The sequence below is a fragment of the Dipteris shenzhenensis genome, chromosome 18 (assembly GCF_047967505.1).
Source record: "Dipteris shenzhenensis isolate YYH24624 ecotype China chromosome 18, Dip_SZ_1.0, whole genome shotgun sequence".
NCBI classification, from domain to species: Eukaryota; Viridiplantae; Streptophyta; class Polypodiopsida; order Gleicheniales; family Dipteridaceae; genus Dipteris; species Dipteris shenzhenensis.
Genome location: NC_141613.1, coordinates 10,503,340 through 10,519,692, shown reverse-complemented (window position 1 = coordinate 10,519,692; position 16,353 = coordinate 10,503,340). Strand labels below are relative to the sequence as shown.

The following is a 16,353-nucleotide window of genomic DNA, read 5'->3' as shown; positions in this document are numbered from 1 at the left end:
GACTCCACAACTTTTCGACACAATGATGGAGCATCAGGTAATGGGGCCACAAGGCATGGGTCTATGGCTCACTCACGGTGCTTCCGCGTATTTTCAGCTTGGCTTCTTCCCAACGAAGCCACGATCAGGCTTGGCAATAGCAGTGATTCGCCTGCCACCAGAGGTTGTACATACTCAGCCCCATTACTGGACGCTCCAACAGTGTGCCGATCTATTCAGCGTAGATGTTTCCTTCATGCAGTATTTGGCACGGAGGGTAGGGATTGAGCCAGTGGCGACCTTGGTTCGCTCGGCGCACGGATATAGATTACTCTCCCTTCAAATTTCTAGTGAAATCGCTGAAATCCGCTTTCCTAGAGCAGGCTCCCGCGCACAAGCAAGCCTTGTTCGCTTCTGCCCCATCCCATGAGCTTGACTGTGGTGAGTTGGAACGTGCATGGGCTTCATGACCGTGCGCGTAGTCAACCGCAATATCTGATTCTCCTTCAAGAATTGCAACGGGCTTTAGTAGGTCGGCCAGTTGACTTCCTCTTGATTCAAGAGCATGTCGACCCCATCTCCTCTCGAGAGGGGCCCAGAGGTTTGGTCTCCCGCAGTCGGTAGGAGCGGTAGTGTATGCATATCACACTCCTAGGCAGTGGCCTCAGAGATATTTGCACAAGGGGAGCTCACGTCAGGTCGCGCAGTGTGGATGGGTGTGGATGGGTCTCTAGGCAAGCGAGCCCCGGATTGGTATTCTAAATGTGTACGCACCCGCTTGCAGACAGCACCGTCCAGCGTTTTGACGACGGCTCACATAATGCCTCCCAGAGGTTGACTTGTGCATTGTTGGAGTTGACTTCAACAACCTAGAGTTCATGGAGCATGGGTGGCTGAGATGATTCAGCGGAGCAAGCAAGAGCTCCATTCTCTGGCTCTTAGACAGAGAGTTGCTCTTCAGGAGCGGGAGAGAGCACTTCGTCGTGACCTTGAATCCATAGAGAGACTCAGGGAGTAGAATCCGGGGTCCCAATGGCTCAGAGACCGCTTGGAGTGTGCACACTTGGAGTTACAGGACTTGGAGGTTCGTAGAGTAGAGTTCTTGTACCATTCTTCCTGGGCTAGATGGGTCCAGCAAGGGGACAAGATGACCAGGTAGTTCTTTCGGACTAGAGCACCACAGTCTGCACGGATCTTGCTCTAGCAACTCAGAGACTCGCATGGACATACACACGGACCCGCAAAAGATCTTCGAGATGACCACAGTCTTCTAATGTCAGCTTTTTCAGCCGCAAGGGGATCGCCCACGACTCGCCTGGAGGGAGGTGGTATGGGAGCAGGTGCCCTGAGTTGTTATGTAGAGTTTGAGTAGATGTTTGGAGGCGCCTTTCACAGACGAGGAGCTTTGGGGGGCCTTCCAAGCCCTACCAGCTCAAAAGTGCCCAAAAGAGGACGGCTTGACTCCGAGCTTCTTTAGGTGCTTCTAAGAGCATATCTCCACTCCGCTCATGTTAGCGTGCCAAGAGAGATCTTTGACTCCGTATCCCTCCCACATTCTTTGAGTAGAGGCTAGATATGTTTGATTCCAGATATTCACCAGCGGAGGCCAATCACCCTTCTTGACAAGGCTTACAAGATCTTGGCCAAGGTCTTGAGCCTGTGTTTGAGACCACACCTACCAGACATCATCCATGAGATGCAAAGGGGCCTTGTCCAAGAGCCGAACATCCTGGATAATATCTTCACCTTCTGGGAGGCAACGGACTGGTCCAGGGAGGAGTCGTAGCCTCTCGCCATCCTTCTTTTGGATTTTGAGAAGGCATATGATAGAGTAGAGTGGCCTTCTTTGGAGGCTACCATGCAGAGACTTGGCTTCTCAGAGAGAGATCAAAGGGGTTTCAGCTCTTTATGCGGGCAGCTCCAACCACGTGATTATTAGGAGGCACACGAGAGGCCTTTCCTCTTTCCGTTCAGTGAGACAAGGCTGTCCTCTGGCCCACTACCTGTTTCTTTTTGTAGCAGAGGCCCTAGGTTACTTTTTGCACTCTCGGGCACTTGGCCTTACGGGGATGAGGCTTCCGATCCGGCGGCAGGAGGGGTTCCTAGACTCGGAGTTTGCAGATGATACAGCTCTTTATGTGGAGGGCTCAGCATCCAGGCTAGAGAGGGTCAAGGGAGCCCTGTCCATTTATTGCAAGGCTTCTGGAGCCCACATAAATTGGACAAAATCTGCTGCATAGGTCCAGAGGAGATCCAGGAGGTAGGTCCAAAACCCTGGAAGCTCCTCCTCCAACGGGGGCTGCTAGGGAACACTCCTCGTTACAGGAGGTCAGTGGTGGCAGTCATATAGGTGGATCTTCTCTAAGGCTCCTTTGACAGGGAAGAGCTCTCCATGGGTTTCTACACGGTGTAGCAGAGATTGGCAAGGGGACTCATTTGGGCCAAGCCGTCATGCAGAGAGGAGTTTGAGTGACAACCACTTATATGGCACCCGGAGTTCAGAGACTCGAAGGGACGCATGCTTGATCAGAGGACTCATATTGAATGGGAACAATGGGACAATGGACCAGCTAGATCCTTTGGGGCTTGAAGGCGGCTTCATAGAGAGGCAGAGGCCCTTAGGCAAGCCCTCTCTCATCTGAGAGGGGCAGGTATCCGGATGTTGGAGATCGAGACATCGATCAATGATTTGTGGTGGGACAGATTACGGAGCCCTTGGACCCCGCATTGCTAGTCAAGATAGTTCTTGCAGATAGGGGTACCCCTCAGGATACGTTTCTTTCGGGAGTCTCTTGGATCTGCCATTCCCAGTTTTATAGGGTGGGACCGGGAGGCTTGTTGCAAGCAAAGACAGAGGTGGATGATAAGTCAGAGGCGGCCCTGGAGGGTCCAGAGTGACAGAGGGTCAGGATAGTGAGCTCTTTAGGCAGGACCTAGTACATTGCCCCAACATAGCCTTGTCGACTCCAAAGGGAGCAGTGTGGTGCATGTGCTTTGGGAGGGCAAACCCCTATGCGACATTCAATGGGATCCAAGAGAGTGGTTTTGGCCAGCCCGCAGAGGGCAATCAAATCGAGTGGAGGAGGTCCCTTTCTTTTCTTACACGACTGCATTGGGCGTCGCTTACAGCTCGAGGCAGCAGCATGGACTCCCTCAAGGGAATGCCATTGGCTGGAGCATGACGACTTGAGAGAGGTTATTTCCCGATTCTAGCCTAGCCTTTGGACGATCCAGTCTCACCGGCATACAAGATACATGGACAGCAGGTCTCTCGGATTGAGATTCATGACGCGTCTCTACCCACCCGATCCCGCCCACCACACAAACCGGAGGATAGCGCTTGACTGACAGTCTCCAGCATTACTATTTGGAACATCTGGGTTGCTCGGTGCAACCAGGTGATGGGAGGCCAATTAGTCTCCCCGATGGCTACCCTAGTAGCCATCTGGCAAGACATCATTTTCCCCTTGCACACCATTTGGGAGCACGGTACTCTAGATTCGAGAGCAACCACCAAAAGACGGGAGCGTTTCTACAAGGCAGCCTCTTCCGCAAAGGGTATTCGCTGATGTATAGACCACCACCATGGTTGTTAGCTCCCATTTCGGAATCTCTCTAGGTAGTGAGCCGTGAGATCCGAAAACAGGCTGGCTTCCCTATAGCTGGCAACCATTTTGTATTTCATCTACAGCTCCTTTCGGAAGCTGTCTGTATGGTTTTTTCAAGCATTAATAGAATTCTCATTTTCTCTAGAAAAAAAAAGAAAAGAAAAAAAGAGCGACCGCCGAACTTTCTGCAAGGCTTGGCCTACAAGCATATTTTTATATCCTCCCCGCAAGAGATATTCGCTGGATGCTTAGTTAGCCCCTGTTCCCAGGATTCCCTAGGCAGTGAGCTGGTTCTCCGGAAACACACTGGTTTTTCTTTCTGACAACCAAGTTTGTTTTTCTTATCTTCCCATGTTCTCTGGGGAAAAAAATGATGCTCAAAGTAACAGTGTCCCTCTTTGGAAGTGTTGTAGCTCTTTGTGAAATGTTGTGCCTCATGGGAAGTTTGCCTACAAAGGACATATTCTTTCAAAAGTGTCCATCAATCCAACCATCCATAATCTAAGGTTGAGGAAAGTAGTGCGCCACAAATCGTGACAGGACTTGCTTGACCTTTCAGAAACAACCCATCAACCAATTGGGCAAATCAGCACGGATTTTGTTAATGGATCTCCTCTAGTTGCAATCAATCACGAAAACACAATTTGTCTTACCATTGTCAACAGGACAAGCAAGTTTGTGATGCTGATTACATGCAAGGGCCAGAAAATGACAAAGTGGTTTATATGGTACTAGTCTCCACTGTGGGCATCCCCACAGACCATTACTTCAAAAAAACTCCGAGCTGACAAGCTACTTTGGAGAGCTTTGTTGGACAATCTTGGCATGATGCTGAGTATCTCTAGTAGTTTTTATGTAGAGTGAGACATGAAGACAGAAATTTATAACCAGCTTGCATTTGATGTGCTCAAGTGTTATGCTCAGCAAGTGGGAGCAGCACCTTCCCTTGGTTCAGGGCAGCTTCAATGACACCGCAGCATCCCAGCTCAAAGAAGATACTATACAAAACCGCTTTTGGGAAAAAGTTTAAGTAACTCCACACAAACAATTGAAAAGGTTTAAGAGGCCAGCATAGCTTTCAAAGCCCTGCAAGCAGGTGATAGACAATCAATGACTAATTGCAAAAGCTCAGATGTTGTGTCAGAGGCAGGCCAAGCTCAGAACTACTCAAGAATGGATGGAAATAAAGGCCTGTTTATATGGATGTGCACATACAGATCAGTGAATAAACGAGACCTGTATTAAATGTTTTTTAAAAAGACATTCAGATGATACAAGGCAAATACCAGATCCACGGACTACTTCCTTCATGTTTCTTGCCACTCCTCTGGCCATGATACGGAAGTCCCTTTTTAGACCAACATGCTTGGCATATTTCTGCAGTGCACGGATGTAGTCAATCTCTTCACAAGGGATACTAAAAAGCAGTTTCAGGAAACAGCTTGGCATCGCAAAGGACGTAGCAAAGAAATCACTTACAGCGCTCACAGGAGCTTCATTGTCACGTATCACAGCATCATGATCATCAATTTCTTTGCCAAACTCCGTCTTCAGTAGGTCTCCTGAGTTGCCAACCACAGCACAACTCGCAAACTGGCGTGGCCTGAAAGGTGGCCTGGAAGGGAGGACCATCTGCAATTCCTCTTCACACTTTGACAAGTTATAGCACTTATCTGATCCTCTGAGAAGTACCACATAAAAACAGCTTACTAGCGCACAAAAAGACCCAAAACATTTTAACATAAAGAATGAAATCAATATAATCCAAGGGGCAAGAAGTGGTACAGTTGGGCTATTCTTTGGGCAGCATACTGGAGCCATCCATCTGGGCGAGCATCCAGGTACTCTCTTGTTAAAATAGTGGTGACATTTCGGTACTGACGGCGTAAAGAGAGGACAAATTAGGACCACCTGTACTGTTATAGAGATCCATTTTACATTACATAAAGCCAGTTAGGCATGCATCATTGGATACCCCCACCTGTTCCCATAGCAAAAGTGCTTCGCATACGTCAAAACGATACTCCAATGGCTCATATATTTTAAACTGCTGGTTAAACTGCAGGAAAGGGCAAAAGTTAGAGACAACGTTACAGGCAAACGTCTTTCTGAAACTTCACGATCAGAGAACAGATAAGTCAATTATCTCCTCACCCATGAGCTATTCGTGCCATCAGGATATTTGAGTACCATTTCGCAATGATCAACTGGATATGCAGCTAGTCCTAAGCCATTTGTTTCCTGTTAATGTCATCGTGAAAGCAGGTTACAAATCGAAACACATCAGAATTCAGTTTCAAGGAAGACCTTGATCCGAGTTTGATGACTGACATGCTTTAAAAGGACACGAGAATACAATTTTTAGACTCTATACATGTTTGAAGATATTTTTAAAATGTTCAGCTAACCAAGCTACTATACTTCTTAAATTACTTGACACGTTAACTAACATGTTTAAACTACTGGACACATTAACTATCGTGTTTTCTGTAACTTGATGCTTAAACCCATTCATATATGTATGGTGTGTGAAGCAACAGAAAGTCCTCGTAGCAGAATTTGCAAATCTTGAGAGTCCCAGATAGTTTCTTCAAAAGAGGGAGCACTTCGTCATAGGCTGAAATGGAAACTAACGACTCACCACGCATTGTTGAACTTGTTGCTGGAATTTATTCAACGTAGCGTGGTCTCCTTCCAGATTCACCTTCTTGGCACCTGTGAATAGTGGAGAAAACAAAGATCCGATCCCAAGGTAAGCACTCTACGAAAGTGCGCATTTCTACCTTACTGGCACGAAGATGACAGAAAAAGGGCAAAGAATAGATGCCTGGAAAGAAGACCCATTGGGCAGCAAGCAAAGCCAATGCCACCAGGAAGACCCAGAAGGTGAGAAAGACAGGACGAGTATGTTTGGAGCTCTTGGGCTTCATGCTGCAGCTGCAGCGTAGTTGTGCAAGGTGCCTAATTCAAAAGCTGGTGTAGTACTACTAACAATTGAAATTAAACAAATTCTTTTTACTTGGCCAGCACTAGGACGATTTTCAGAAATCTCAAATCCTAGGCAGCCAAGTGGCTTCAAAGGAACCGTGAGATGTAGGAAGCCTTTAATAGATGTGCTTTTCTTAATTTGTTGTTTGCCATTAAAATAGCCTCCCCCTCTGCCCATAGATTTCTGCAACGTGCATGTGGTATCATCGCTTCCCAGGTACTTTGTTGTTTTTTATTGCTTTCCACATCTGTTCCGTTATATCTGTTACTCTGGTGATGCCCTCCTCCTCGTCTCCCCTAACTCTGTCCAATTCATTACAGGCTGCCAGATTCAAAAGGGAAATCGGCGTGATTGCAACTGGAGCTACTGCTTCTTCTTGAGGGTAAGCTCCTCAAATCTGTTCCGATTTGATTCATGAACATTGTCTGCACGAATTTATCGTCCTCTCTATGCTTCTCGGGTCAGCATATGGATTCTGAAATCCCAACGCACCAAGGATCACGCAACGGAATCTCTTACTAAGGATGCGGAAACTTTACAGCTTGCGTAGAAGCCTAACACGGTTTCGGCTGCGCTTTGCAAATGAAGACAAAGGATCTCCAACAGACGTAAGGGGCAAAGAGGGATTGTAAAGCGACTCACTATGAAATCTGGTACTGTTGCTCCCGAATGTTTTGGTGCTGTTCGTTCGTCTCCTTTCGTTTATAAGGGGATTCAATCGGTCTAGATTCAGAAGCTGGAATTTGGCCTCTACCAGCCATTACTTCGTTAAGACCATGAATGCGAGCGATCCCATCTCCGACTTGGAGTACGGTGCCGGTATTGACAACCTCTACTTCTGGAACATATCCCTCAATTTGTTTGCGAATAATACTGCTAATTTCGCCGGGTCGAATACGGAAGCTAATCAGCTGCGTTTTCCATGGCCCGGAATAGGCCAATGTGATAACAAATGCTTTAGCTTAACCCATTGATGGCAGAGGCCAAATTCCAGCATGCGCAAATGCAATTCGCCATCTAAACGACTATTCGGACTCTCCGGAGCTCTTTCTGAGGCAAGGCGAGAGACTTGCTGCCGAACCTGTTCAATTGCCCATTGTTTTTCAAAACGAATAGTATAATTTTTACTATCCTCCAATCTTTTTGGATCTTCATCAGCCGCATCAACGAGATCCCGCTTCTCCCCCTCCAATTTGCGTGAGTCCATTCACGCGGATCTCATCCGCTTTCACTTTTGCTTGTTGCAAACGAGTCCGAGCCTGCTTGAGTTTTTCGGTAGCCTCTTTATAACGTTCCTCCGCGTCACGAATAGTACTCAAGATTGTTCCCTTACAATTCTCCAGTAGATTGGTCAATGAAAGTAGATTATATATCTCCGGTTCCCAGAGATCTGTGGTCCCTTCCCAAACCGAACATGGATCTTTCGATTCATTCGGCTTTCCCGCCCGTACCTCTCGATAGGATAAGAAAATCCAATATCTTCACGGACCTGCCATCCCTATGAATGTAGTCCACAGGTGGAAATCAAATTGCTGAAACTTGAAAATCATCGAGGGCTCTTCTGGACGATACTCCTCCTACCAGCGAAGTCGTTTCCTCTGAGGAGAGCGACCAACAATGTACACACGAGCCACTTCCTTCCAATTGATTTTGGGTAATGCAACTCTTTCATGAAGCCATTGCTGGACTACTTGGCATCCATTGGGTCTGTTCTCATGATCAACGCTTACCCTTACCTGGCGTACACTGCTGATCCAGCCACATTGCCCCTGGACTACGCTCTTTTTGAGTTCAAATCGCTTGTGGTTGATCCCAATACAAACTTGCAATATACTAGTCTTTTTGGTGCACAGTTGGATGCCCTCTACTTTGCCATGGAAGGGAGTGGGCACCTGGAACTGAGTGTGATCGTTAGTGAGACTGCCTGGCCCACAAAGGGTGATGCCAATGAACCAGGTGCAAGGGGATACATGGCCCACAAAGGGTGATGCCAATGAACCAGGTGCAAGGGGCTTAAATCCTCCATTCTCATTTTTAAGCCCTCTTCAGAATTGTCCAAGGGGATACATGGGCGACTCGGGCTTTCGAGCGCATCGCCGGGCACTGCACCGGAGCCCGTGGAACTAATCTGGATCCTGATCCACGAAAGTCCGGCGAGTATCAACTTATTATGATCTGTGTCAAACATGAACGGAAGATGCCATGGCCGCTCATCAATTATTGATGGGTGCATACTAATAAAGTAGCTACATGTGATCACTCGACTATCCAAGAACCAATTATGCATGCATAGCATGACTGACAGAGAGAGGATTTGCAAGAACGTCGAGTCGTGTAAATTGTTGTCCTAAGCTCCATAGGTCGTCGCAAAGACACATGTCGCAGCTTTTTCTTACATGTCCTTTATTTTGTTATGTACTGAAACTTGTCCTTGAAATTTTTTACTCTATCCAATCGCTCCCGTCCATTGGAATTGTTCGATCGCTTTCGTCTCGCGGATGAGCTTCAGAAAAACCACAAACAAATATTTTTTTTTTTCTCAGATTCCTATTGCGAGATGTACTTCATCTCAATGAATTAATATTGACTAATCATGATTGTTTTTCAGATTCCAACATTCCAACAAAGAAATAGGTGACTTCTCCTCGAGTTGTTGACGTCACAAAGGATACTCCACGTAAGTAGCATGTACGGTCATTTCAATTCTGAAACATATCTGCGCCATTTGTTGCTATGGTCCGCATTAATGCGCTACACCTCCAACACTGGAGGTGACTATTCGAAACGGGGGGATGGCACGTTCCCCTATGATATAAAATTTTTGGAGAGACATGTGCCGGCTCTCCACCATACATTACGTATGGTTTTTTTTTTTTTACTCCTCATCTTGAGCACGCACACTTCTTCGCACATTCTGTTTCCGCAAGGGAACATTACATTTGCTTGGTTCGACCAACATACTAATCATGTCTGCAACACTTTTGTTTTCGAGATGTTTGCAGCCTCCAAACGAGTCTCTTCTCCTAAAGGTACGCACAACAAAATGTATTTGCTTGATTCAATTTATTTTATCAATTCTTTCACCTTCTAAGGATAGAGGTTCAGTCCATTTTGTTTTTCCTGTTGCATTTAGACAAAACCACGTGAGTGAAATTGTAGCATGCTTGATTCAATTTATTTTATCAATTCTTTCACCTTCTAAAGATAGATGTTCAGTCCATTTTGTTTTTCCTGTTGCGTTTAGACAAAACCACGTGAGTGAAATTGTAGCAAAGTTTCGGATGGTTTTTATTATTAATCCATGTAGGTGTTTAAACCCGAACATAAGACATCGATTCATGTCACGATGTAGAAATGACCACCGGAAACTCCTTCGAACATGACCATTCGTCTACACTCAGAGCAGCCAGAGATCGAGCTATTCAACTTGATATAACATCAAGAAAGATGTCCTTGAGGCCAGCTACGTCATCGTGGTTGACCATCGCAGATAGATACAAGCAATGGGTTAGTAATTGCGCGGCTATTTTCTCTAGCCTTCAAATCTGCAGTGTCTGTGGCATAACCACGCTAGTGTCTGCAAACCAAAGGATCGTTTCTTCGCAAGGCATAGGGATCTCAAGCCACACCGCCGCACTCGGAAACATGATACTTTTGGATGCCTGCGAGAATATGGGCATGCAAGTGACTTACTGGAAATGCCAAAGCTGCACACGAGATGCCCAACGGAGCAGATACATTGTGCGGCTGATGCCACAGTACTCTCGGCAGTTGCTTAAAACAAACCACCTCCACACGCAACTGCTAAGCATCATAGATGTATCCATTTCAGTTACCACGACTGCAAATGCGATTGCTCGTGGCACACTCGATCGAAGGTCACTTCTAGACAATCCTCTGATATCTTGGCGAAACGTCCCACTAAGCTCGGCTCAAGAAATCGTGACGAACGAGCTGTCAGGTGTGCTCGCATACAACATCGAGAACAATCCAATATTGCGCAAGTACAATTCTTTAGCAGAGCGTGCGGACATCAAGATGGGTATGTGCATCTTGAGTCCTCAAACCATTGCAGGTATCTTGGAACTACACGATGAGACAGCTCCCTTCGAGTTAATGTCAATAGCGGAATCTCAGCCTGAGCTCCTGCTTTTGCAAAACATGGTGGACCCCGCGAACCGTCGCGCCTTTGATGCAAGGGACAAGCATGAGTTTGCCTCCATACAGCTACGGGGTACAGAAATGCTTTCAGAGAGGGTCGCTTTATTCCACGTCGACGGAGTAGCAGCAGCTGGCAGTGCGTGCGTTGACATAACCATGGAGTCAGCAGTGTTCCCATTCCTGTTCCCTTTCGGACGGGGCTACTATGATGGCTGCATACAGTTCAGCAACTATGTGAAAATGAGAATATGCACCTTATTCTCTATCTACACGCTCTACAAGCCGTACCTGTTGATCATGTTCCAGTTAAAACAGGCAGTGATGATTGCCAATTCAAGCAACTCTACATGCTTGCAACGAGACATCGACCAATATAGGAAAGCCAACCCTGCCACGACCGATGAAGACGCAATGAGACACGTGCTTCGCTACAGCATGCCATCAACAATGCCGGGGTCCCCATCGTGGCATCGACGGCAACTGAAGGACCTCATAACGATGGTCGATGCTTGGGGCCTCCCAGATTTCTTTCTGACATTCACTGCAGACGAGGTCACCGATACACGGTGGCAAGAAATTAATGTGATCGAGAGCATCGCAACGCATTATAATGCGCAATTCACTTGGAAGGACTGTCCTGTTGAATGCGTGGCACTTTTCCACGCACGCTTCCACATGTTCATGCGCAAGCATTTGCTTTCATCCGACGGTCTGCTTGGCCGAATACAACACCATGTCGTTCGTTATGAGATACAAAACAGGGGCTCCCTACACGCCCATGTCATATTGTGGGTCCACCATGATGATCGTCGGCGAATTGCAAATGAGATTGCAGCTTACGTCCCCAGGGACGAGTCCCTGGATCCTCGAAACACAAGGCTGCGAGAACTAGTTCTCAGAAAGCAATCGCACGTATGCAGGAAAGCGTGCTATGTCGGACCGTCACACCACAGTTGCAAGCACGGCTTCCCTTTCGCAACACAGCCAGAATATGAACCCATCCTCGACCCTCTGACGCAACGTTGGTTGTATTACCGGCCGGGACATGCGCACCGAAACATCGTCCCCTACCACCCTTCCGTGTTACTGTTGTGGGGTGCGCACATGAACATACAGCGGGTGACAAACTCTTCAATCTCTCACTACCTCCTCAAGTACGCGATGAAATCTGAACCAATGGGCAAACTGAACATCCGTTCAGAAGACGCCTCACGTTTGGGATTGCAACATCTCGACGAAGTAAAGCTGAAACTCATCGCCGCGAGCCTCCTATCAAAACCAACCTCTCCAACAGAGGCCGCGCTAAACTGCATGCAGATACCAATAATCACAAGGAGCGAGACCGTTCACTATGTCGACTCCTCGCCACCATCTCTAAGACAACGCATCGTCTCGCGAAACAACAACGTCACCCTGCACCCGGTCGACATATACTGCGGGAGACCGAGCGTCATCGAGGAGAGCACGTTCTACGATTACCATAGGCAATATGTGATACGAAAGCCCAAGGAAACGCAACGTGGAACGGTCGGTCTTGACCTCTTCGGCAACAGGATCGCAAAATGTGAGCGAGTAGTCAGATTCACTGACTACCACCCTGGACATCAACCAGAGGGGTACTTTTACAACGTGCTCTTGCGAAAACTCAGCTTCAGGAATGAAACGGAGCTCATATCACCTGCCAACACAGCTGGATCCTACTTTGTCGAATGCCAAATGCGCGGCCTCATATTGAGCAACGAGGACCTCGAGATGTATGTGACCGAATACACGCAAAGGAACTTGCTAGCGACTGACCACACGGACCAGTTGATCAATATGATATTGCAAAAGGTTGCGATCATCCGAGACTGCCCGATGGAAGCGCCTAACATCGACCAGCAAACCGTCGAAGGGCCAACACGCGCGAGGATGTTGCAAAAAATGGCCGAGTTTCGCACCGTCGCCAATGCCGCATTGACAGTAGAACAACAAAGAGTCTTCGAAAGCTTGGCTTCAACAAGCTCGGGGCTACACGTTGTCTGTGGAACACCAGGTAGCGGCAAAAGCTTCTTGATACGATACTATGTTTCGCATCTGGTAGCGCAAAACAAAACGGCAATACTCTGTGCATCAACAGGGGCGGCTGCAACGCGGCTGAGCGGGATTGCAACCACTGTACACTACCAATTCAAGATCCCTGTGCGCAGCAGTCAATACCCACTGAACATCCATGAGACGGATGAACGACACCTCGCAATCAAGGAAGCCAACGCGATCATCATTGACGAGATGTCCATGCTAACAAGGATGACTTTCGATCTCGTGGTAAGACAAATCGTCAATGTCACGAATGGCACATTGCATGAGCCATTCAAACACAAAATGCTGATAATTTTTGGAGACCTGGCACAATTACCGCCAGTCTGCAAACACCGCGAGGATCTCTGCGAGCCGTGCCACATCACGTCCTCCGCGCACTGGCCTGCAGCGAAAATGTACCACATGCAATTCTCGGTGCGACATGCACGAGACATGCCGTTCCTGGCATTCTTGCATACCATAAGACTCAGGACGCCCACAACTGACGAGATTTCCGACTGTTTGGGACAGTGCATTGTCGACAAGGAAGGTGCATGCCACTTCATCGATGCCGAAACAACCATCATTTGCACACACAGAGTCGATGTCGCTACCTTCAACGATGAGCTTCTGGAGAAATTCAACACTCCCGAGACGATTGTGCATGTTCAAATACACAGTAACGCCGCGAGCAAACCAGCTCTCAAAGAATGGTTGGAGGACAAAAGCTTCAACGAGATAGGAAAAATTTGCGTGGGGGCGAAGGCAATGATAACGGAAAACATCGACCTCGCAATAGGTGCCGCAAATGGAGCAATGTGCAAAATCAAGAGCATCAATGCAACTAGCAGGGGAGAAATCAACGGTATCACTGTCGTCGTGGACACAACAGCGGCCGTGCTCACATTACGACGCTCGAAGCATCAGCGAAAGGCAATAAATGGAAAATGGTTCCACAAGTCCACATTTCCACTGACCCTAGCATACGCTATCACGGGACACAAATCCCAAGGCGCAACCATATCCAACAAAGCGCTGCTCATATTCCGAGGAGTGTTTGCCCCTGGCCTAGCATACGTGATGTTGTCCAGAGTGACTGAGAGAACGAGGCTGCGCATACTACATTACCCACATCCAGACATATTTAGACCAATTCCACGAGAGTTCTCACAGCCGACAACACAACCACGCGCATAAAGGTATTCACTACCAGAGATTGAAAAAGGCAGAGGCAAGTCATGAATATGTTGCGTCAAACATGCGTGCAAGGAAAATGGTTTTAATATCTTGTCTGTTGTCGAGAACAGGTGCAGAGAATCATAAAGCTCGGGACATTGCAGCATAAGACATGGACGCAGACAAGGTAAATTCCACCAGCGTGAAAGAATCTTTTTTTCTTGAAGATTTAAAAAGACGGCTCATTTGAAAAGACGGTGTAATAAGTCGTGCCTGCAAGCAGCTATTTGCGCTATACAAAAGCAACGCGAAGGCAACAAAACCTCCAGCAGCAAAGAGGAGGTTCTTCCTAACCACAAAGCAATTCCGGCTAGCAAACAATGCAGGAGAACGTCCGGGAGCTTACATCAACGGCTTCAACACGTATGCAGAACTACGCGACTTCATTGACAACTGCAATAGGCGTTTGCCAGCTAAAAGAGAGCCGGGAGGCTTGAGATTCGCAAATGGTGCGTAATGCTTCCGAAAATTTAAAAAAAACACAACAATTGAGAAAAAGAATTAACGAGTTGCAAGAACAACAAAACTCATCATCGATTGCACTTCTCCTGCAGGACTCCTCAAAGAGATCCTTGTCGAGCTTGACATTGAGTTCGATGAGACCGATAGGATGATGGAAAGTTTGGAGGGGCAGAAGCTACTAGACACGAAGACGAAAGGGATCACAGCGTATGCGTGCGAGCTGCTGCATTACGGGTACAACGTATCCTTGGAGTTGCTGAGGGACACGACGCGCGATCAAGCAACAGCTATACTCGAACAATTCATGGAACAATTTGGAGGGACGCACGACGCGACGCACCCGGTGACGACAATGGAGAAGCTAACGTATATTTTCGACAGGGACTTATACGAGGAGCGTTTCGGGATTGGAAACGATCCTTTCACGGCAACAGAGAAAAACCAGGGCAAGTAAATAAATGCATTCTATTATGGACGTCAAATGAAAAAAAAAGACCGAAAACCTCGATGACTAACGTAATTGTCAATGTTTTCGCAGGTACGACATTGAAAGACGCGAGCCTCGAGATGAAGGAGGAGCCTCCACTGAAGCGCCCGCGCAAGGGAATCGCGCGAGCCTCGTCGTCTACTGCATCACGTGCAAGCCCAACAACAGAAAGTACATAGGGAGCACGACGGACCTGCCGCAGAGGATCAAACAGCACAATAAAAAACCACCGGCGAAAATGAAAGAGGACTTGCAACGTTACAAGCCCTTTGAAGAAAATTTCGAAATCAAAGTTTTGGAAACAACAGACACCGTAGACAAAGCACGAACTTTAGAGCAGTACTACATAAGGAGCCACAACACAGTAGGTCCATTAGGTTACAACACGCTCGAGGGCCATCCGGCCAGAGCGCGGAAGTACTATTTCCTAAAGCGTAGGAACATAATTTGACCCAAAAAATATACATTTGTGCCTTCGAAAAAAGGGATCCAATGAAGTTGCAAATGGTCTTGGAACTTTTGTCATACATGCAATGCAGCTTTGGGTTTGGATTTTTCCTGTCACACTTGCATGCTTCTGGCTCAATTTCGTTTAGATTTATTATTTATACATTTCTGAAATACATCTCCTCGTTGTTCGCTCGAAGTGGAATGACAATAGATTTGCTTACAATGCAAAGAATAGGAATTTGTCTTTCTCCGAACAACATCTCTAAAAAAGGTTACATGCAATTGAACAAGATAGCAAAAAACAAGATAGCCCAGCTGGACAAGCACTCTAGTTAGTGCTTAATAAATTTGTTTCTTTGTCCTTTCTCGGAAAGATTAGTTTTTGCTGATCACGTCCATCCCACTTCTTCACTTCATTTGGTCAATTTGACCACGGTCCATCCCACTTCTTCCCCTTCATTTGGTCAATTTCACAAGCTTAAGTTTTGGTTTACTGGTTGTTTAAGGCTTCCTAATGTGTTGTAGGGTCAAGTTTTTGTCCTCTTGTGGAGATCCTAAATGCTTTTGTCTTTTGTTGGGTATTTATGTCCAGAAATAGAGGCTCTCTTTGTCTCTTGTATGACACCGCTCTTGCCAAAATAGCCACGTCCCTACTTTTATTTAATGTTCCATCTACCACACACATACACACACACACCCCTCTTTTCTCTCGTCTCTTTAACTCAAGGTAGATAAAAATCCTAGGGAGGCTTAAAGGGAAACAACATGACAAGATAGAAGGTGAAAGACAAGCGATACCATTCCATTAACGGTTGCTTTCTTAAATAGGCAAGTACAAGATCAAGATCATCTTTTCCTAGTACACATGCCATCACTCCATTGATGCTTTCTACTCTACAAATCACATAATTTCTCTCCAT

The 16,353-nt window shown here is 46.9% G+C and overlaps 1 protein-coding gene across 1 annotated transcript in view; it reads right to left on the bottom strand.

The window, feature by feature from the left end:
- Positions 1-6,556, bottom strand: part of MGP2 (MALE GAMETOPHYTE DEFECTIVE 2) — a 29,429-nt gene extending 22,873 nt beyond the window's left edge. The window contains exons 1-7 of the mRNA XM_087389363.1: positions 6,415-6,556; positions 6,229-6,302; positions 5,742-5,828; positions 5,569-5,646; positions 5,373-5,464; positions 5,067-5,268; positions 4,874-4,964 (exon numbers count right to left, since the gene is read on the bottom strand). Of these exons, the coding sequence (XP_087245489.1) occupies positions 4,874-4,964; positions 5,067-5,268; positions 5,373-5,464; positions 5,569-5,646; positions 5,742-5,828; positions 6,229-6,302; positions 6,415-6,517 (727 nt within the window). The 5' untranslated portion in view covers positions 6,518-6,556. The remainder of the gene's footprint in view (positions 1-4,873; positions 4,965-5,066; positions 5,269-5,372; positions 5,465-5,568; positions 5,647-5,741; positions 5,829-6,228; positions 6,303-6,414) is intronic.
- Between the last annotated feature and the right edge of the window lie 9,797 nt (positions 6,557-16,353).